The sequence below is a fragment of the Crinia signifera genome, chromosome 3 (genome assembly GCF_055691185.1).
Source record: "Crinia signifera chromosome 3, ASM5569118v1, whole genome shotgun sequence".
NCBI classification, from domain to species: Eukaryota; Metazoa; Chordata; class Amphibia; order Anura; family Myobatrachidae; genus Crinia; species Crinia signifera.
In genome coordinates, this window is record NC_139219.1 from 53559313 (window position 1) to 53583418 (window position 24106).

At 44.1% G+C, this 24106-nt stretch overlaps 1 protein-coding gene across 1 annotated transcript; it reads right to left on the reverse strand.

Moving 5' to 3' along the window:
- Positions 1-3994: 3994 nt before the first annotated feature.
- On the reverse strand, positions 3995-13609 carry OTOR (otoraplin). Its single transcript, XM_083174613.1, has 4 exons — positions 13445-13609; positions 12209-12351; positions 10973-11083; positions 3995-4218 (listed from the first exon to the last, which is right to left on the reverse strand). The coding sequence occupies exons 1-4, from the start codon at positions 13566-13568 to the stop codon at positions 4195-4197; spliced, it is 402 nt and encodes a 133-aa protein (XP_083030739.1). The 5' UTR covers positions 13569-13609; the 3' UTR covers positions 3995-4194.
- Positions 13610-24106: the final 10497 nt, after the last annotated feature.

A 24106-nucleotide genomic window follows, 5' to 3' on the forward strand; every position in this document is an offset into this window, starting at 1 on the left:
ATTATCGCAGTGTTAGTGCATATGCGATAATTATGTATGCGATGAGCAGTGAAAGGGGGCGTAGCTGGGCTGCGGATGTATGAGCATCCCACCTCTGGTGAGGAGATTCTCTAACCTTCCCCACAGCGCTGTCAGCCCCTTATCAGCATCGTTCCGCTGGTCGCATATTCTCTATTCTTCATCTCCTGAAGGTTCATCGCCGCACTTCCGCATTTGTGATTTTTTCGTCACGCCTGCGGCTCCCCATTGGACTGCATTGCCGTCCCTCCTATTCCCTATGCTCTAACACTCCATACTAAAGTAGGCTGTTCAACTTCGCAAGCTTGAGGTGGTGAAGATGTACAGCCTGCTTTACTATAGAGCGAGTGTTAGAGCACAGGGAATAAGCTAGCTGAGGTCCATATTAAAATAATAATCAAGAGGTTCTTTTTTATGATGGGAGGAGCCAATCATATATAGCATATCCCCCGTGCACAGTGGAACATGTATTATGTGCGCGCCACAGCCTGCCAGACTGACGGACAGGTGATCCCCACTGGCTTCCAGACAAACAAGTGCGCATGACATGAAAATTAAACAGCGGGCGCATGTGCACTGGACACAACCAGGGGATCGATACCGCAAACACAATGCGGTAGCCTAATTGATAGAGATTATGGAGAAGAGGTAGTCATTAACGGCGCGCAAATGTGCCGTTAAAGTTGCGGTAAATAGATACATTCACCACGAATGTAAGAGAATCTCCCCCTCTGGGAATGCTATATAAATACCCCATTTGACATAAATACTAATTATCCCTTTCTCAATATCAGGAACCATAGCCCTTCTCTCCAGTAATTGCAATCAGGGCTGCCGAGAGGTATGCCGGGCCCCGGTAAACTTTGGAAGGCGTGGCCTAATCACGGCAGCCACCCATGATTAGACCACACCCCCAAATGGGGCGGGGGGGGCGAACAAACAAGTCGCTGGGGGAGTGTTGATAACCCCCCAACCCACCCCCACAGCAGCAGCACACCTACAGCATGTGCTGTGCTGACAACAGGCTCAGCATGAGCTCTCACGCTGTCATTGAGACACTCATGCTGAGCCTGCTGTCAACACGGCACACAGAGGCGTAGCTACCGTAAGGCAGCCACCGCGGCTGCTTGGGGGAGCAAGCGCCAGCGGGGTGCCCCCGGTGCGCGGGCACTCTGGTCAGACCCCCCTTACCCCTCCGCATGCCGCCGCCACCGCATTCAGTCCGGCACCACAGATAGCCTCCGGGCTCCGTCTCCTGCAGTAATGAAAAATGACACGACAAAATGGCTGCCCCCTAATAGCAGACAGTTTTTAAGGATGCTAGAGGAGGTCGCCGCCTCCTAACATCCCTAAAAAAAACTGTCTGCTGTACGGGGGCAGCCATTTTGTCGTGTCATTTTTCATTACTGCAGGAGACAGAGCCCGGAGGCTATCTGCGGTGCCGGACTGAATGCGGGGCCGGCGGCATGCGGAGGGGTAAGGTAATTTTTTGGCGGGGGGGCGCCACAATATTAGTTACACCTCTGACGGCACATGCTGTAGGTGTGCTGCTGCTGCCCAGGAGGGATGGATGGGGGAGGAAAAGAGCCCCCACTGGGCCCCTGTCGGGCCCCTTGAACAAGCCTGGGCCCGGGTAATTAGTACCTGCTTCCCCCCCCCCCCCCCCCCCCCTCTCGATGGCCCTGATTTCAATAACTTATTTTAGGTGCTGGCGGAGTGGTCCAATTTCAAAGAATAATTTTCTTTGCTACAGTTATAACTGTTGTAAGAAAGGACAACAATGCTGTCTTCCCCCCTTGTAAATCCCAATGTAGAACATTTCCAATCCAAGTTTTAATTACTTTTCATAACCTACAATTAAATGGCTGACTACTGTTACCGGTAAATACTTCTGTTTTAAACAAGCGCCTGGGAATTGAATACTTTCTGTAAGCTTTTAATTTAAAATTCAAATTTTAAAGATTTTAATTCCTAGCTTGAAAAAAAAAAAACCCTGCAAACCATATGTCAGTAGTTTCTCATATTCAGTTGTTTTCATGTTGCTTAAGCTGGATGTTTCCAATCACTTGCTGGAAGCAGATTCTGGAATGGAATAGTCTTTATTGGAAAAAAATAAAATGAATTCATGTTACTGTCACACATCGGCATAATACAGTCTGCACTTTCCATATACTGTGTACTGTAACTGCCAGTGCATATGTTAGATTGAAGCGTCTAGAATTATTCTGATATGATATTTGCTGTATCCCAGAGATATTATTTTGCTTCTTTTTTTTTTTTATCCAACACGTGGGCAATTTATATGTTCCGCTGCCAGCACCAAACTAAGGCCCTGTTTCAAGTTGGCTCTGTAAATTGGCTCAGCAACTTACCGAACGCCTGAAATGCTGCCCACCAGGTGAGCGAATGCCCGCCCCCATTCACAGTGCGGGTGTTCGCCCCACCATGCAAATCAATGTGTACACTGACACAGCCATTTGCATGCACCCATACAAGTGGGCCCTAACGTGATGCGATGTCAGCTTCCCATCCCGAGCAGGCATCGGCCTGCCTGCATTCCCTGGGGAACACTGGGCAATCCCCTGCCCCAGGCCACTCTCTGCCCCCCTTCCTCTCCTGAGCGAGCGAATGCCCGGCAAGTGTAATACGCGCCAAAGGCATTTGCAAATCGGGTCTGCACATGCGTATTTTTGCCCATACCCATGCGCATACTGAAACATTGGTCCCCGGTGCAAATACGCTGAGGACCGAACACTACTGAATTAGGACATAAATGTAATGTAAGTGTTTTATCTAAAGTGCACTAGATTGTATATAGTTATGGGGAAAACACGTAAGTTGTGTTGGGGGGGGGGGTGTCTCGGTGGTATGTGGATAGCATGAGTATGTGTGGGGGGGGGGGGGGAGGGGGGAGTCTGAGTGGTTTGAAGGTGGCATACCAGGAGGTATGATGGGTGTCTTGGGGGGAAGACATGGACACAAGTCTGTACTTCCGAATGAATACTAAAATGTTCTTTCTATTGTATTGCAGCCACTAGCGACTCCTTTTATTATATGGTGTTCTCTAGAATGCTTCCTGTACTGTATAGAGATTGCAGGAATGCTCTCTGTATTGTATGGAGGTCACCAGGGTGCTCTCTAAAAATGTAGTTTTTCCAGCAAGGTTGGATTGGTCCACAGGGTAACCCCTTGATGGGCCCCACCAGCAGGGGAGCATGTGGCCAAAGATGGTCGCTGCGTAGGAGAGAGCAGTAAGTCAGTTGTGATGAGAAGAGGCCTAAGGCCTATGGCAACAAAAGGGAAGATGGTCCTCTCTGAGGAGCTAACACTCTAGTAAGGATAAGGGGGGAATATCACCTCCATTTTCTGGAGGGGAGAGTCAAGAGTCTGCGCCTTGCCACGTTGACTTCCTGGCCTCGCAACTTCCCATCCGTTGGCCAACTGCATGGTACATCACAATCGATGGTCTTAATGTTGGATTCGAGCTTGTGACATCAGTTGCAGTGCTGAGATCACAGTTACATGAGACGTCTCTTCTACCGAGACATGGATGGAAATTCAGGGCTGCATGCATGGGGCATTTAACTTCTGTCCAGCACTACATTTGGCCCATAAACAGGATCTGCTGGTTACAGTACAAAACCATACAATAGAAATGGAACAAGTAGAGAGAATAAAAGAAGGTAGGAAAAGAAGGTAAAGGAGGAAGGGAAGAGACAGAAGGAACTAAACAATATCTACAAGAGACAGTGACAATATAATAGAGCCACAACACACAACACATCTATGTAATGGGCCAGCATATGGATTATGTATGTTGTAGTTTCACACCCATTTTAGGCCCTGGTATCATACAAGGTAAAATAGTATACAAATATATTTCTCACCCTGGTTTTGCACCCAAGCCAAAGGTCCTGGAAAATTGTGAAATCAAAAGTCTTATTTAATATATAATGATTAAGGAACACAGATAGCATTACCTGCTCCAGTATACATTTATTAAAACACACTGACAAAACTATAGGCCGACATAATAGAATTGGAGTGAGTTTAATTTAAGCAAATGGCGAGGTACGTAATGCCAAACTGTCCACTAAGGTGATGCATGGGCAGAGTTTGTACAACGGGAATATTTCTGATTTCCAATGCTCATCTTCACTCTGTATCCCTTATGTTCTAGTCACAGTAGAAATCGACAGCCTGCAATAGAGATATAAAGAAGATATTTGCAATTAACACCAAAAGTACCGCACAAGTGGTTCGTATATATCTGTGCCATCAAAGAAACCTTTATCATAGCTCTCCTGTGAAGCCTGGAGCGGACTGCCGCCACTGCCAGGGACAGCTCTGTCCTCTCTGTGGCAAATGGGCAACAACACCTGCAGCTGTCTAAATCAATATTGCACTATTCATACAGTGCCTAGCATATCGGCATGCTGTCTTGTAGATAGCTTTGCCAATATAGACACCCCGGTCTTGTACCACACACCGGCCTTCAAACCTAGGGGAGAAGCGGTATAGAGCACATAATGTATGCTGATACCACTTCTCCCCTAACACTGAATAATACATCTACCTGTAAGAACCAGCCAATTCGCCCCTAACTGTCACTTTACAGGCTGTGGGGCAGATATATTAAACCTTAAAAAGAGATAAATGCGAGGGTGATTAAGAGTGATAAACGTTCAGCCAATCAGCTACTAATGGTAATTGTTCAAACACAGCCTATAATATGACAGTTAGGAGCTGATTGGCTGGACGTTTATCTCTCTTTATCCCCCTCGCATTATCTCTTGATAAGGCTTAATACATCTGCCCCAATGTTTGAAAAATGGCAGGAGCTGATTGGTCGCTACTTTATCACTCTCCACTTTATCTCTCTTCGATGTTGATGGATATGCCCCAAAAGTTTGACATGCAATAGGTCAACAGGTTCAAAAGGGGGAAAATTTACTAAATCTTGTAAAAAAAAAAAAAAAAAGAGATGATGTTGCCTATAGCAACCAAGAAGATTCTATCTTTAATTTCTTTATTGCATCCCAGAAAGTGAAAGACAGAATCTGATGGTTTCTATGGGCAACATCAACTATTTTCATTTTTAGAAGTTTTGCTAAATTTACCCCTACAGATGGAGCGCCTCTCAGCCAGCACTGGGGCTCGCCAGAATGCCCCCGCTGGTGAGCCGGCGCTCCATCTGACTGGATCGCGCAAGCATCCCACATACACGCGCGTCCCAGTTTCCTGGCGGCGGGGACGCAAACCCTGCCCGTCTCCGCTTCAGGGAGATGGGCAGGGTTGGGGGGGGAGGTGAAAGGTGGGATTGGGCAGCGGGGACCGGCGGCAAAGCGGTGGGGATCATCGGGAAGCTCCGTAGTAAGGGGATGTACTCGCTTCTCGTGCGCGTGCGTCCCCTTCCAGCGGCTGGCGGGGGCTGGCAGCTGACGAATCCACCGCCAGCCCCTGAATGAATTAAAGGCGCTCCATCTGTATATATCTATGTATGACAGAAAAGCAACAGACCTGCATTTAAGCACAACTACAGTACAGTATGTCACAGAAATCGGGTATAGCTAAGCAAGAATTTGGAATATTTTGAAAACTAAACGGTATAGTGCACTCAGCAATCAGCAGTTACCATGCCAACGGGAGAAAACAACTGCAGGTCATAGAAAAAATTGACTGGGATGAAAATCTAGAGAGTTTCACATGGATTACATCTGAGGAGCAGGGCAGTTATTGACTATGCATAGCTTAGTAATACCCCTTTCACACTGACAAATATTTCCCGGGTTATTGCACATGAAGGCACAAATACCTGGGAAATTGGTCAGTGCGAAAGGGTCCTGAAAGATTGTCCTCAGTCCAACATTCCGGGATTTCATCCCAGGTCTTGACCTGGGATGGACCCAGGGCCGGCTCTACCATTAGGCAGCTTTAGGCAGGTACCTAGGGCGAAAGGCTCTGGGGGGGCGCCACCAAGCCTGCCTATCAAAAATTAAGGATCCCTGTACTGGGGCAGATGTTACTTTTTGAAGTTTTGCCTGGGGTGCTGTGAAGCCTTACACTGGCCCTGATTGGACCCGGGACGGTCGCGGGTCCAGGGGCAGTGTGAAGGGGTATCCCAGGTCGACGCAACCTGGGTCCCCTTTACTGTACTGTAAAGGTGCTGCTGGGAGATGCTGTCATATTCCAGCGCTGCCCCGGCCCTGCTTCCCAATGACATCACTCGCCCGGCTTTATGCCAGTCGGGTGAGTAATCTGAAAGTGCTGACAAGCCAGGTTGCAAGCCTGGTCCCAAATTGCCAGTGTGAATGGGGTATGAGATGATGTTGTCACGTGAGCTGGGTATAAACTCATGTGCATATGTTTTTGACCTGGCTTCCCAAATCATTCAAATATACTGTCCATAGTTTACATAAAAGCAGTATACCTTCAAGTCTTCCTACTTACTACTGGCCCTATTAATAAGTGGTGGGGGGCAGAGACGTAACTCTGGGAGTCATCTGCCGCCGGGTTTCTACTCCCAAGGGGTCACCTCTTCTCCCATTCTAGTTTGAAGCAGTTAATTGATATTGCTTCTGTGGCTGACTCCTCCTCCTAACAGGACATTACACGTCATGCTGTCTTAATTCTTAGTATAATTTTGGCAAGTGTCACACGCTGTATTAGAACCTATGACCTGTTACACTAGATGCAGACACCTTAATGACAGATATTTGCTCCTGCATGCAATTCTAGCTGTATGAAGATACTACACTACATAGCTCTGCCTAATACTGTAGTAATGATTTGAACTAACAATTCTTTCAGTAAAGTGTCTGCCTCCAGTGAGACAGGCCACAGGTTCTAATCCTGGGAATTTGTGTGTGGGGAGGGGGGCACCAATATTTATCTTGCCTCCGGCAACTGGGACAAACTTACGCCACTGGTGGGGGGTAAAAACATCTAAATATAAAATGAATACCTTTGTTTCTGCTCCTTTAACTGTGTAATACCTGTAAGTATACTATGCAGACCTCAGGAAAATATTTAATTGGTTTGCACTAATATGGTTTATCCAAAATCATGAAAATACATTTTTTATTCTTTGTTTTGCTTTTTAACAAAAGATAACCCTTCCTGTCCTAAAACCAAAACAGTCAATTTTCCTGATATATACTTAACTATAGAAAAGTTATTCCCAAGAACACCGATGAATGTCCGGAACATAGTGTTAATGGCCATGGGAGACAGTATGGCCATTTCCTTGTGTCCCTAGTTACTATCCCTATGACAGCACTTAGTAGTTTATAAATGTCACTTATGCCAGGACCTCACCAAAATATTACATTTCAAAATGTCATTGTGCTTTTGATGGTGACAACTTGTCACAATAATTGGAATAGTGATATATATATATATATATATATATATATATATATTTATTCTGTTTACAAAAGTTTGCAGGAACACACACTTGCCAATGCAGTCATGACTGTGATGACCATTGACATTGGACTTATATCTAGAAACCTACAGGGACAGTTCCATGTCCAACAATCACTGTGATAATTACAGTAGAAAAGTAAGCAGTAAAATACGAGTAAGGGTTATGTTAGAAGGCAAATACCCGCAGAGATTGGCAGATGACATGCCTAGTTCATTAATGGCCATAAGACTGGCATTCAAAATGTTGATGCTATTGTGTCAATAGGGACAACGATGACACAGTTGAAACGTCAATGTGCAAAAGTTGATAGAAAATGTACTGTATTAGCAACAGCCAAATTTCTACACAGGCAGATTGTTGTTAGTGTTAGGAATGGATGTCTGCTGGCAACATTTTCATTGTAATTATTTTGTACCTGCCGACATTCTGGTATCAGCATTTTCATGGTCAAATGTTTGTATCTGTCGACATTTGTACCGATTAGGGGCATTACAAAAATGAGCATCAACAGGGACAGACAGGGTGCAAGCAGAGATAGTTAAAGGACAAGCACTAACAAATGATCTACAGTATATGGAAGCAGAGTACAGTATATATCCGTGACACATTAGCCTATACTGAATTGGCACCAACTACAGTAGCTAAGGGCAGGATTTTCTGATTTTCTGACACTGTCTGGGGTTTATTTACTAAGATGGGAGTTCAGATGGGATATTGCTATGGGCAACCAATTAGATACTATCTACTGTATTCTACTACCTACTATCTTCTAGAAGGTGCTAAAATAATAATCCCAACATCCCATCTTCAATAGAACTCCCATCTTAGTAAATAAACTCTTCTGCTAACTAGGTAAGTAAAGTGTGGGCCACAACAATCACATATGTTAAAGAATAGCAAAGATCAATAGTTTGATCACCTGCAGGGGGCGACCGTATGATATTGAAATTGATTTTAACTTCTAATTTTAATATGATATTTCTTTGCTTAATAGAAATTGAATACATTTTGAATGATCTTATGCCCATTATGTGGTTTAATAAGTAATTGTTTATGTGCCACCATTAGTGGGGAAACTCACATTTTTAATTCTTATTAGTTTTAGGTAATCTAGTATTACCTTTTGGGGAGCGGCAAGTATTTAATATTTTTTCAAATAAAAAAGAAGATGACTGCCGAAAAGCTCCAGGAGTCAGAAGATACCAGGAGAAGATGCCCGACGTCAGCTAGAAGAAGAGCAGAAGATCCACCTCTTCTGGGCAGGATAGGCCAGGTGGCTGAAGAAAGAAAATGAGGACTAGAAAGACACTGTATTGCGGTGGTGGAACCACAACTGATTCAATTTGTGATGCCACGCCCTTGATCATCCGACCTTCCCCTCTGGCCACACCCCCTATGTGCCTACTATGCTGCCCCCTCCCGGAGGTAGGTAAGTGTGCTCTGGTCCAGGCCCACAGACTTTGTGTCTGTATAACCAGCAGGGCCGGTGTAAGTCTTCTCAGCACCCTAGGCAAAACTTCAAGCTACTGCCCCCATACTGCCAGCAATACCCACTTCCCAACCCCTTAACGCATACTTGCCTAACATTCTGGAATGGCAGGGAGGTTCCCTAAAATTAGGTGGTCCTCCCAGCCCCAGGAAGGTGGGCAAGTCCCCTGCTTTCCCTGGAGGCATCCCTTTGAAACCCATGACAGAGTGCAAGGAGGAGGGGGCAGCAAAGTAGGGAAGTATGCCTCAAGGGAAAGTATGGAGGTGAGGTCTTAGAAGTTCCACAGAAGCCACCTGCATCATCTACAACACGGATCCTCGATTTTTTGATAGGCAGACTCGTGGCGCCCCCCCCCCCCCAGATCCCGATGCCCTAGGCAGCTGCCTAAAGTTGCCTAATGGTAGAGCCGGCCCTGGTAACCAGCTCTCCTGTATACAGAATAATACTTGAGGGAAGTGAGGAGAACAACATGAAATGCTATTGTATGTGTATTCAATGATCCATCTGTCTAGAAATGAGAGGCGTAAGCAATGCTGCCAAATATTGCCTCGTTTCCACGTGCGCAGTAACAAATATCTTAATAAACAACTGTTCACTTTGCTAGTAAGCAATCTGCTGGGTGATTTGCGGCTACAGATCAGAATGCAGAAACAAACACAGTTTTGTTTGAATCCATTGTTCCAATGGCATTTAAAAACATATTAAATAAACAATTATAATCGCTGCTGAGTGATTATTTTGATGTTAAGAATATATTAATATTATTCCAATAAAATGCTCTGCTGCCATCCGTGGTGGGAGTCTTCTCCAAGATTAGATTTATAATTAGAGATGATTGATAGGTGCCTCTGCCCTGACCACCCACAAGCTGGAACATTTTATCCATTCATCCCTGCACAGCACTTACTCACCAGCGCCACTGATTCATAGACTTATCTATCACTGTATGCCTGCCTGGAACTGTATTCTAATTATATATAACCGCTTCGGCATTTCTCTGTACACATGAAATCTCCATAGGAATAAAACGTATTTAAACTCTACGTAATATAAAGTTGCATGGCTTAATAATACAACACACTTTGTGACTGCTGGGGATAGGCGCCTGACTATGTTAACAGCTAATATGTCAATATATACGAAATACCAAATTGTACAAATCCATGAGTTTTGAATTGTGCTGCAACCATACTTACCTATCCTTCCGGAATGGCCGGGAGGGTCCCAAAAACCCAGTGTCAGCTCCCACATCAGCCCCAGCAACCCCCTCACTCTGCCAGGCAAATACCGGCATTCGTGGATCTTTAGAGAGGCTACAATGACGCAAATCGCATCATTTAGTACCACCCCTTCCCCAAAGAGCCACAAATCATGGCATTTACCGGAATATGGGCAGGGCTGCATGATGGCAAGCCCCTCCCCAGCTCCCTGGAAAAGCTTCTTAGAGTCTCCTATCCGGACTTCTACCTGAGAGGTAACACTTAAGGTAGGCAACTATGGCTGCAGCCACACCTCTGAATCCGCTACTGGTCATAAGTGTCAAATAGTATTGACTACAGGACATTTAGCACTTGCATCATCTTCTTACATTTCCTCCTGGGGCATATGCATCAAAGTTTGGTGAATTATAATGTGGAGCGAGCTAAAGTACCAGTCAATCAGCTCTTTACTGCCATTGTACATACTGTGGTAGGAGCTGGTTGGCCGGTACTTTGGGGAAGATGTACTTGGAAAGGGATATATTGGTGAGCAATAAAGTACCAGCCAATGAGCTCCTAACTGCCTTGTTACAAGCAGTTACGACATGAGCTAATTTATCTTTTTTACACTTTATCTGCCCCTTTTTCTTTCTCCAAGGTTTAATACATCTTTCCCCTCTTCTTTAAAATAACAGTTAGGAGCTCACTTGTTGCTATAAGCAACTTATTCACTTTATCTCTAAGACTTGATACATTTCCAAGGATGTACATCTCAGTGATAACAACTACAATGAATGGGACTTGTGTGTTGCAGATTCTTTTCAATAGCTGTCTTACTGTTGTGGGAAATTCCTGAAGTGTGTCCTGGTAGACGCTCAACTCTTCGATGAGACTGCTAGGAAAATAACCAATAACTCCCATCTGATCCGTGTACTGGTCGCTATATACCTGTCAATGAGAAGGAGAATTAGACAAGTTCATCTTGTCTCCAGGGCACACTGTATAAGGGGGGTATTCAATATCGTCCGTTATTTCCGCCAAGGGAAATAGAGGCGACAGCCTATTCAATGCTGCCATTTTCAACAGCATTGAAGGCAGATTCCGCCAAAACAGATCTGACTGTAAAACAAGTCTGTTTTGTCGGAAATGGCTGCGGATTGTCCATGTCCATTTTCGCTGACAGGCCCACTTTTCAACACTTGACAGCCGGAACATTGAGAGTACTGGAGTCGAATTGCAGACAAGTTAGGTGAAACTGCCCGGGACTCCGACTGCTGGGATATTCCGACAGTCGGAACCCCATATTGAATACCCCGCTAAGTCTCATAGGTGCGGTAATCATTGTGAATAATCAAACAAATCTTACAAATTGCCCTATTTGTCTACTAGATGGACCGCATGTGGTAACAATAAGTCATATCTCCAGTGTCAAGATCATTAGTCAAGAACTTCTTTAACCTACTTGTTTTATACAGTCTGAAAAAGTCATTAACGGAACATTGCCTATTGTATTATGTGAGACTTCAAAACAGCTAGATATCACCATTAGCTGAATGAAGACCTACGTTTGTAAATGTGCAATTAACTGATTTAAATAGACATTTAAAGTAATGACATGTTAAACCTCTGATACAAGCTTTCATCACTTGTTTGAAAATGCTCAGAAGATGATTAATTGTTCCAGGTTATACCAGGACAGTTCTGATTATGGTAATTAAGGTATAAACAAAGAGAGGGTTCTTGGGGCAAATGTAATTTCCAAAGCACTATGGTAAATGATATCAACTGATTAGCACAAAGAGAACCGTGGCCGCACTAGCAACTGCTACAATTCAAGCTATGGCAGTGCAGCTGTTAATGAACTACAACTCCCATTATATCCGCCAGTAGAATTAAACATGTAGGATAAAATACACTTGTACAATTTGTCCCTTTCTGATGAACGTTTGACGCATAGAGGCAATAAATCGCATAAAACATATTGGTCATGATGATCATGATTCTATGACAGGCTTGGTGGAAAATGTTCAACCCAGGACATTTCTGTATACAGTATACTGTATGCAATCTTACACTTCCAGACCAGAATTCTCCCGAATACTCATCTTCCTTTACCAGCTTAGTATAAACATAGACCAGCTGATTTCTCTTGATGTTAATAAATCTGCAGTCTGGAGCATTGTAATCATCAACAGCTTTCCCAAGTGAGATAGCATCTGACGGAGAGGAAACACAAGAACATTCCAAGAATTGTAATCAAACTATTGTCACCTTAAGCAGACCAATAAGATTATTTGAATTTAATTAGAATTCCAAAGTTGTTTCTACTGCCAAATGTGTGTGAATCTTTATGTTAGCAGTAGAATCCAGAGTAAATGCTAAGTACCTATGGTAAAAATTCATATTATCTTCTCTTTAATGTATTAAAATGAAACATTTCATAAGTGAAACTCAATTTTGCTTGTGTCCCAAAACACATACACAATGACACAATGTACACACAACAGCTTACTATACAAAGTCACAAATCACAATACTGTAGACAGGTTGATGATAGGGGTCATTGAAGGGGATGTAGATAATATCCCATTAGTCACCATCCTAAATGACAAAAAACAGACAGCTGTACCCCCTTGGTCAGAATACTAAAGGTAAGTACTGTGGTTAATGTAAGGGTTAGGTTACTAGGGGGAGGGTTAAGGTTAAGCTGCTGGGAGGGGGTGTGGAGGGTGTTATTTCGGCTGTGGGGCATAATTAGGGTTGGGGGGGAGTGGGACAGTTACGGTAGGCTGTGGGAGGGGTGGTTTAGGTTGCGGTAACAGTTAATACTCACCAGGATTTTTAACGTCGGAATGCCACTGCTGGCATCCTGACCATTGGGATGGTGACTGCCGAGATATTGATACCACCCCCAATATATGTGTAACACACTCAGGAAAATATGGACGTAAAAGGGAACATAGTAAAAAAAAAATTACAGTAGGATTAGAGAGAAGTGGTAATTAAGGGAATGTGTTTATCGGAGGTGCCAGGTGTCGGCTGAATTTGGATGGGTTTTAAAGTGGCAATCATTTACATGGCATGTTTTGTATATGATTGCCGCTTTAAAAAAATACTGTCTGTGTTTGTCTGGCATCCCACACTGCCGGAAAACGGGGACCCTACTACATATACCCAGCCTAGTATTACCAAATATTGTAATAAAGAGAGGTAATATTTAACAAAGTGAATGTGGATCGAATAGGAAAAAGCATTAGCTGGAGTAACGTAATTCAAAATAATGCATTTAAATGTCCCTGGCAAACTTACAAACACATTCATCGTCCGCACAAAGTTTCTTCCGTGACAACTTCTGCATGAAAGCCCCATTAGCCTCCTGATGTATGCATCCAAGACACAAGAATATAACCACAAAATAAACCACCGGAGACATTTTTCCCAATGTTTCCTCCCAAGGACCTCAGTCAGTGTCGTAGTACGGAATACCAGGTTACTGCGCACCTTTAACCATATGCAGTGTGTTTATGCAGCAGCTGAACATCTGGAAATATCCAACCAACCAATAGGAGATGACTTGTGCAGCATTCCAGTCGCTCACATGGGTATGTGGAAACAAGAGGGCTCTTATGGGGCTGCTTATGAAAGACAGGCAGACGCTTCCTCTACTTTGAAAAATAAACTTTATGCACACAGAGTATTTCCTGGTCTAGCAATTCCAATGTGCTATATATAGTACAGTATGATTTTATTATTATTATTATTATTATTATAGAAATATAGAATATGATTGCTAATAACCACTTTGCCCATTAATCTGCCCCTTTTTTTCCTTACGGTAACATCAACCCTATTTGATTCTTAATTCTTCTTCTTATTATTATTATTATTATTGTTATTATTATTAATCATCATTAGAGGTCAGAGGCAGTTTTAGACCTCATGGGGCCCTAGGGATGATACCGGAGCCCTAGGGAAGATACCGGGGCCCTCCTCAAACAATCCATAGCACTATATTGTTGCTACTGATTGTAGCACCTTGGCGAGTGCACAGTCTACCAACAAATCCTTAGCTGAGTAAACGTCAGCATTGCATCGACAAATCTGAATCAGGCTCTAGGTCTGGAAGACGGCCTAATACCTGTATCACGTTTAAAGTAAACTGACTGCCCGCATACAGTGGATGAAACCATTTTGTGTGTCCAAAGCGGTTTTATCCTATCAAAGAACATCAAAGGGACTTTGGGAGTGTGGTGCAGGTCCTCGTGATGTCATGATGTCACATGGGAGTCTTGCAATTAAATGTTTTGGTTTGCCAGGATATCTTTATGGGGCCCTGGGCAGGCGCCTAGGATGCCTTGTGGAAAATCTCCCTCTGTTAGAGGTGCATTAGTCCTTATATTACATATTACAACCACAGTCACATAGACAGAAATAAACATTTACACAATAAAAATAGGGGATCATTCTGATTTCTACAATGCCCACAAATGAAAGTCAGTCTGGCGTCCTGGTCTGGGAACTGGGCAGGCGGCTGACGTCCTGTGGTGTCAGCCAACCGCCCCTGACAGGCCCACCTGCGTTCCCATGAGGGAACACCAGCATTTTCCTGGGCGCACCCAACGTTTGGGCGAACACCCTCCCCTGTGCGAGCACCACAGAGACTATGCAAGTCTCCGAAGGTGCCCGCACAGAAGCCCTGCACATGCGCTTAAGCGAATGTGCAAATGCCCAGAGCGAACACGCAGGGGACCGAATCGATCAGAATCAGGCCGATACTCTCATACTTTCTCTCCTGACAATTTTACATAGTGGTCACTTTATTTTACTCTGTTCTCTATCAAGGCATTTGTATAATTTTGGTATGGGGGTCTATGTACTGAGCCTTGGAGAGAGATAAAGTTGACAGAGAGTACCAGCTAATCAACTGCTATGTTGCACGTTATGTTCGAAAAATGTTAGGGGTTAGTTGGTTGGTGATTTATCTCTTTATCTTTCTCCAGGGTTTAGTACATAGAACCCTAATAGTCCTTTATTTTTGTTGATCTTGAACAATAAATATTTTTATACAAGCTATTCAAAAGCGGCACATACATCAGGCGGGTATCGTGTAATTCCCCAATCTGGCAATGCCTTAGTCAGGGGGATCGGGAACATCCAACATGCTGGAAATCCTTGATAACCAGATTCTGATCAAAAAATGATCGGGGTTGTTGAGTCAGGAATTTCTTACATGATCCCCTCACAGATCACCGAATCGGATCGACAGAACATGGCCGCATTAAAGAAAATGACCCCTGTGTCCTAATTGCAAAAATTGTGTCCTAATGGCAAAAAACTCTCTCATTCCTTAGTTATCATGTTTGATATTAATTAGATAAATCGTTGTAATTGTGTAAGAAGCTGTGTCCCTACCTGCGGTTACACCGGGCAGGAACATCCATGGTGCACACAGCAAAGCCATGTGTGGGCAAAAAGAGGTGTGGCCTCATGGTTAGGGGCATGGCCTCACCGGTTTTTCCATGCATTGGATGTCGAAGACACAGAGTATGTCATATAAACGGAAGAACTCCTAATCATGGTGGTCTCCATGTGGCATTCAGAATCCTGATGGATTCCATTAAGTATTTTACCATACACCTAAACCACCCCACCTGCAGCCTAACCCTATATGTCCCCTCCAACAGTCTAACCCTATCCAACCCCCCTCAGCCTAATCCTATCCTTGTGTTTAACCCTAACCCCATTTCTTGCTGGGCGGGTTGTTCCATCCACTGTATATCCCACTGCGCAGATACTAATCGAATATATACTAACATATGTGATTCTGCAAATGGCAGCTCTCCCTATACGAGCAAAGCACTCCAAAGTCTAAACTGTCAGGTCTGTGACTCGAGTATCTCTGCACAAGCGCAGACTGACATGGGTATCTGCTAGGCATGCTGGGAGGGATCAATGTCAGATTCCCTCACACAGTGCTGTGGAAAGAAGCCCATAGTCATAGGGTAATACCAGCCAAAAACAGGGGTTATACCGCATTTCAGCCTTAGTACAGTTTTAGGTCAGGCTGTGGGAGAGGGTTATGTTGGGATACAGTCAGCTGGTTGACCTAAAGATGGTCAACAGTCATTAGGTCGACACCACTAGGTCGACATTCTGCAAGGTCGACATGGGTATATGTCGACCTGGGAAAATGTCGACAGGGCATAAGGTCGACACCGGCATTATGTCGACATGGTCTAGGTCGACAGTCAAAATGTCGACATGGGGTTTGTCACTGTTTTTTGAGCCGACATGTGCCTAGACCATGTCGACCTAATGCTTGTGTCAACCTTATGACTTGTCAACCTAGACCCATGTCGACCTTGCAGTATGTCGACCTAGTGGTGTCGACCTAATGACTGTCGACCATATGATCCCATTCCGTTATGTTTGGGTTAAAAAACTTACCGGGATCCATCATGATTTTGAACCTTGGGGATTCAGCCCCTGGGATATAATCTCCAATCCTGACTGTTCATATGCGCAGCACATAAGATCGTAGGAGCGACCTCATGACCCGTGGGACTGTGCATTGCATCCCCATCGTACCAAAATACCTCACCATCTGCACACAATCGATTGCACAATCCGTCAAAATTGTGCGTTCGGACCTAGAATCATTCTGATGTATGGTCAGCTTAACACCTGATTAGCCAATTAGCTCCTGTCACTTTTATTTATTTATTTCAGGCGTCCTCAAACTATTTTACTCTGTGGCCCCATCAGACAATAAAAATAATTACGGGACCCCAGCAAGTTACTGCAGAAGGTCATCACGTCACATGTGTAGTCCGCAGACAGCACATACATGGCAGCATTGTGGAGGCACAAAATGATGGGAGGAGTCTAAAATAACAGACAATTCAACAGATTTTCCAGACTCCTTGAATCACTGACTGAGATTAGAAAAGTCATCAGCCTGATGGTCAGCAACATGGAGTAGCGACCCCATGCTGAAAAGGTCAGACCCCCTTTGGGGTCAGGACCCACAGTTTGAGAACCGCTGATTTATTTATATAGCACACACATATTCCGCAGCGCTTTAAAGAGAATATTTGAGCATTCACATCAGTCCCTGCCCCAGTGGAGCTTACAATCTATATTCCCTACCACATCCACACACACAGACATTCTAGGGTTATTTTTGTTGGGAGCCAATTAACCTACCAGTATATATTTGGATTGTGGGAGGAAACTGGAGTACCCGGAGGAAACCCACACAAGTACGGGGAGAATATACAAACTCCGCACAGTTAGGGCCATGGTGGGAATGGAACCCATGACCTTAGCGCTGTGAGGCAGTTCTTTCTCTCTTCAATTTTTTGCTAAATCTGCCTCCTAGATTCCAAGCTCTACTGGAGCAGTTTCTAATGTGAATAAATGGAATATTCTCTGTAAAATGCTGCAGAATATCTATGCGCATTATACATATATGATAATACTTATTTTTTTTTGTATCTTACCAACTTACAACTTTTGGAATGCAAATAGTGATGTCTTCAGTTCCGTCCATCTATTTTTGCTGCCATGCGCATGCAGGAACACTGCAGGACAGAACTCAGCAGGGTACACTATCAGTACAGAGGGCCTATTTCAGTCCGGCTCGCTGCCTAGCGAGCAGGTAAGCGATGCCCACCGCCCCAACACAAGCCCCCCAGCCGCCGCCAGGTTCCTACTGTCGGGATGTCGTGAGGTGCGGGGGGGATTTGTGTGGCCCAGGGGGGGGGGGGTGCCATGCCACTGTGGGCAGCTGCCTGGCACCCCCCTGTCGGCGGCCCTGATCGGAATCACAGATTGAATACCACCGAAACTTTTTTAAGTAAAATTATTAAGAATTTTCTTTAATAGATTCTTTATAACAGAGATGATAGTTGTATCAGATTGGTATTGCAGTAAAATCCTAGGAATGCTGAGCCTGAAATACTTTAACAGGGTGTATGTAACAGTTAATATTCTGACAAAGGGTGGAAGGTTTGCACAGAATAATTAAGAACCAGGGGACATGGAATAAACTTTGGGTTATTTAGTGGAAAGATAAAGGTTCTGCATAAATGCAGGAGAGCCCCAGGTTACAGAGTTGTACAAACTTTTGTATTGCAAACTGTATTTTAATTGTATTTAGTTACAGGCTCAGCAATGTACAAACAAGTGTCTTATTTTTTAATTGTTTTTGTAAAATGTTTTTTCTTTTTTTTAGAATGTAATACAATGAATTCAACACAGATGGTTACAAGCTTCTAGAATCTAATAAAACAAATACACATTCACATATCCTATGTATTAATAACAACAACAAATTGATGCGGCTAGATGTGGTTCGCGCTCTGTGCATTTATCTAGACAGAGTGAAATCTTTTCACAAAACCGATTCGTTGCTGATGCTATATGATGTTCATAAGAGAAGATGGCCAGCCTCTAAGCAGAATATCGCGAGATGGTTGAGGTCATTTATTGCTTTTGCCTACACCAAGGTTGGTCGCCCAGTTCCGGCCAGGGTGAATGCACATACCACGAGGTCTGTTGCCTCCTCTTAGGCTGTGCGGGGCTTCAGCGGAGCAGTTGGGCAGGGCTGCCACCGGGTCCTCTGTTCACACTTTCACTTCCAAATTCTATCGGTTCCATGAGATTGCGTCGGAGGAAGCATCATTTGGGCGAGCAGTTCTATGTGCTGTGGACCGGAGCATACCGGCTCTTGAACGTCCCATGGTTGAGCTGTGTCACCAGGATGGACAATAGAGAAAAAGGAATTTTTGTAAGAACTTACCGTTCGAATCCCTTTCTCTGAGTCCATCCTGGTGACACAGTGATCCCTCTCTTTGCGCTTAGTAAGTGGTTATACTGTTTCATGTTACATTGTCATTGTTATATGGTTATTTTTTGTTGATTGTGCATATTAATATGTTCAGGCATTGTACTGCAGAGGTGGCCAAACCTGTCCTCAAGATCTACCAACCGTTCATGTGTTTAAGGCAACCTGTGGATCTATTGTAGGAATGGATGCAGCAGGTTTGACAGTGTGACCTTTAGTAATGACTGCAGCTGTGCACCAGCTAGGTGATTTGGAAAACGTGCACTGTTGGTAGATCTTGAGGACCGGTTTGGCCATCCCTAGAGTAATGTGGGCTCTTTAAATTGAACTGAGGATTTCTGGGATGCAGCAGGGGAGAAGAGGGCACGCATGCTTAAAGTCATAGCATAGGTGTCTGGCTCCTTCAGACCCCACTACATCCCATGGTTAAGCTGTGTCACCAGGATGGACTCAGAGAAAGGGAATTGAACGGTAAGTTCTTACAAAAATCCCTTTTTCAGAGGAGTCTTGGGGTGGGCTTATAGAAAAGTGCCATTAACTACCGGTACTGTATTCTCCTGTACCCAATTTAACTCTGAACACTTTTATTAATGACCTTCATTATTTTTGCTTTGGCATTTTTTATCCATTGATACTTAGTACAAGTACCCATTGTAATATTGGCCATTATCTACAAGCAGTCTCATAAATTGACATCATAATTCCAATGTTCAAGAGAAAAATGTATCATAAGAATAGTACATAACAAACTGTAATTTAGGATAATAGGAATGACCCTGGATTACTTTAAGATGCATAATACTTGACCTACAGCCTCAGTCTTTTTACTACTGTAATAGTCACATTTTGTTAAGGACTGTATTATGCTTTATTAAAACTACTTTCCGAGTAATTACTTTACTTTTAACAAAAGGTGCAGCCGTGCCACTGCACTCTGAAGGGATGATATTATAATCCTAGTCAGTGTATAACAGAAGATCAACATACCCCCTTCACTGTATTGCTGCTAGACTGGTGGACCACCAAAGTCACATATCTGGCCCTTCAAAAATCTAATACAAAAACTGTAAGGGTTGCATCTGTACATAGAAATTCAATTCTAGGGACTGAGGGGTAGATTTCTTATTAGTTGATCAAGGGAATATGCGCTATCCCCGTGCGTTATGGCAGGGTGGGTGTCTAACGTGCGGCGGTGTGCGAGGCAGAAGGCATATCGCAGAATACTACAAAGAATGATGTTGCTCTACAGGAAATCAACAATAGAAACTAATTAGTGCAATAATAGCTCATTATATATATATATATATATATAGGTACTTGTGTATTACAGCGGCGCCCCCGATGTACATCGCGCGATGTTTTTATCGCATCGCATGCCATGCACCCAATGGCATGCGATGCGATGCGATGCGATGCAATGCGATTTTTGGCCCCTATGCGATGAAACATTGTATAAGCACCCTAAAGGGTGCTTTTAAGCACCCAAATGGGTGCTTACAATGTTAAATGCACCCCCACGCCACCCCCCCCCCCCCACTATAAACGTGAACCCGAAGCGTGGCGAGCGCAGCGTGCCCGCGAGGGGCGGCGGTACGCGTCCTCCGACCTTTTCATACCCCCACTATCTACGTCGGCGTGGAGTTGAGAATAGAAAGTGTGGCGAGCGCAGCGAGCCACGGAGCCCGAAGAGTGGCGAGCCCCGCAAGGGGACGTGGATACCTGTGAAGCCCGCGAGGGGACGCCGATACCTGTGAAGGTATCCGCGTCCCCTCGCCACGCTTCGGGCTCGCTGCGCTCGCCACACTTTCTATTCTCAACTCCACGCCGACGTGTATATTGGGGGTATGAAAAGGTCGGAGGACACGTACCGCCGCCCCTAGCGGGCTCGCTGCGCTCGCCATGCTTCGGGTTCACGTTTATAGTGTGGGGGGGGGGGGGAATTGGCGTGGGGGTGCATTTCACACAGGTATGTTAGAAATAGGATAGCATAAATCACCTTACAGATCTCTAATCCCTGATAGTTACATAGGAACCCTATTAGACACCTGTGATATATGGACAGTCTCTGCTGGACATACGCCCATATGACTGACACCCACTATGGACCAATCAGAAAGACTTAACACAATGGACATACCTATATAAAGACTATCTGAGCACCCCATGACATCCATGATAGAGGCCTTTCCGGGCCGAAACGCGTTGGAGGCAGACAACCAGGGCAACACCAACAACCTGCTGACAGAATACAACAATGAGCAGGAATGCAGAATGCGCATATGCTAAAAATCAGTCCCCCATGTGAACGCACGGGGAACTGATTAAATCAGAATAACCCCCTTAGAGGCCGGTTGTTTCCTTTCGCGCATGCAGAAATCCTGATTGAGGCTCGTTCATTTGCAAATACTTTGGATATGTATGATCGGGGGTATCAGTGGCATAAATGTGTGTTTATTTACAATGGCCAGGGTAGGGCATGTCAAGATGTAGCAATAAAGAGTATAAACAGGATTATAAACACAATAACATACTGCACTACTGAAAAAGAGCAACGTATAAACTATATTGTAATAAATACAAATTTCCATATAAACTGCACACAATCTCGAGCCTTTTACTTTGTGTTATGAAACTTTGTTGAATCTATTTCTAAATTCAGCACTTTGTTATAAAACAACATGACGGAAATTGATTCACCTTGAACAAAAATGACATATACAAAAAAAAATAGTCCCTCGGCAGCGGTTCCAGGGAACTGTTCACATATTCTAGAACAATATAGTAATAAATTAAGGGAATGAATGCCAGCTCAAGCAAAAACAACTTTCTATTTCACTAGTCACATTTTGTTTTTTAAAAGTTTTGACATCGGAACATCTAAATTAGAAAGACCTTGTATGTCATAATCGCGGGAGATCGTTACTTAAGAAAAACGAAGTTATTTCAAGCAGATGCACTTCCAAGGCTGTTACCAAGTGTCTGTAGCGGCGACATGGAAGATCGGCTTCTTCTTGAAGGACGCACAGCGAGAAACCTCGTACGTATTTTTAGAGCTTCTTGTCCCCTCTCTTGTAAATTATTTACAGGGAGCATAAACAAACATGCAGGCTTGACGAGGAAAAGAGAAGTAGGTTTAGCATGCAAGAATAGTTATTTCAAATTAGAATTTAAAAAAAAAAAACACTGGTTTTATTTTTCTTCTTTTCGGCAAAGTAGCGTGATGACTTGTAAATATAAAACAGAAGCCTGAAGACGTGACTGAGCTCTGACAGGTGTCACAATGTAATTGTACAGTGACATCAGTCCGATTACACATCACAAAAGCAGCTTTGTGGAACATTTTAATAAGACACAAAAAACAGAAGTTAAGGGCACAGTAAATACTTACATATTCAAAATTATAGTCTTATTATTTTGGAAGATGCTGGCTGCACAGAACACAGTTGCCATTGGAGTAAATAAAAGACATGGAGAACTAAGACTAGAGATAGCCAAAGGTTACTAAAGTGCAATGGAGGAAAGGACAAGACCCCAAGTTCCGGTTATGTAAATTCATCAACAGAATGCACCTATTAGATTGTAAGTACATACGGCTCCACCGTCTTTACCTTCTTCAGCAGATGTCATTTGTTATGATCCACAAAACGCACGGTGTAATGTGACAGCCAGTAGTGGAACTTGTGGGTTGTGTGCCCAGGTGCAAAAATATAAATTGGGCCCCCCTCCTCCATCCAAACACAAGGCCGGTGAAGGCAGTGTGTGACAGGGAATAACAGTGGGTGACAGGGTCAGCAGTAGACCCTTTAGTCCTCCATGTTCCCGATGCACTGCACCTGCTGCACCAATGGTAGTTCTGCCTCTGGTGACAGCATTTCATAAACTATAACCACTTACTTGGTATTGGAGCAAATCAGCCTCTAAATTGCCATTTTATTTTGCAATATCCTTTTTAATAATAAGATTTACATATATCACGCTCTTCCTTCATCAGGACTCAATGCGTTGTTTCGTCTCACAAGATGTGAAATTATACCCGGTAAGGTAACCAATCTTGAACACTACATGATAATAGAATTCAGAGATATTGGTTACATATACCTGCGCAGGTGTATGATATGCCCCCAAGCCGCATCAAGGCTTCTCTGTATATTGGGGGTCCCTAGCGCTATATCTAGGTGCAGGGTGCGGCACCCCAAAAAACTAGCATTCCTGAGAAGAGGGCTACTTGCACTATGGACAAGATTCAGCATGCTCAGCATCCAGTTAAGATGCCACCCGCTACAGTGAAAGCCCACCTTGCTAATTGGTATTGCTGTCCGAATGGATGTGTTCAGCTACACATCTATTGGAAGCCGAGCGAATATGTCCAAAACCCATGGTAACAGGCTCATCATCAAATGATATTTACACGTGGCACAAGCGCCGCATAGCCAGAGACTTACTAGGCAGTGTGATGCAGAAAGGCATATCTGTCCTGGAGTAGACCTCACACACCTTCCCCTAAGGGCTATTTCCCACACCGGTTGGCAAAACGCTGGAAACTTTTTGTCCAGCGGTTTGCCTGAAAGTTGTGCCTTTCATATGCATTGGCTCCGTGAGCAGATGCAGTGTAAATTTGGGGGTGGGGATGACCGATGATGTCAGGTTGGGGGCAGGGGAGAGCTAAAATTGCACACCAAACAACCAGTGTGTGTGTGTGTAAGGCCCCCATCTCCCTCTGCACACAATGGCATGTGGGGACGGGATGGCCCATGTGAAAGGACACATTACCTGTCCATTGTGACTTATGTGTACAGCATGGCTTTTGGCCATGCAGTGTTTTGCTGGCCAGTGTCAGCCGGAGTGTGTGAAATAGCCCTAACACTCAGACACACAAAGTGGTTTCCCTAACACTCCACCGCTTTTTCTCTCTGTCTTAGATTCCCACTAAATGGCTAATTTCGACCCCCAGGCGCTTCTTCCTGTCAATAACCTAGGGAACGATGTGCGTATAAAATTAGTTATGCCCAAAGCATGGCGAGTGAAGCAACCCATGCGAGGGCATCCGTCACACTCAATAGGATGACCTATTGACAGTCTATCTAGACACTGTCTATCTAATAATCCACCCCCAGTGAGACATG

Excerpts from the sequence above, each read along its gene's own strand:
- OTOR (XM_083174613.1), bottom strand. The coding sequence starts at position 13,568 with ATGTCTCCGGTGGTTTATTTTGTGGTTATATTCTTGTGTCTTGGATGC. Across the intron at positions 12,352-13,444 it reads TGCGGACGATGAATGTGTTT|ATGCTATCTCACTTGGGAAA; the intron begins GTAAGTTTGCCA and ends CCTCTCCGTCAG. Across the intron at positions 4,219-10,972 it reads TTCAGGAATTTCCCACAACA|GCTGTCGATTTCTACTGTGA; the intron begins GTAAGACAGCTA and ends TCTCTATTGCAG.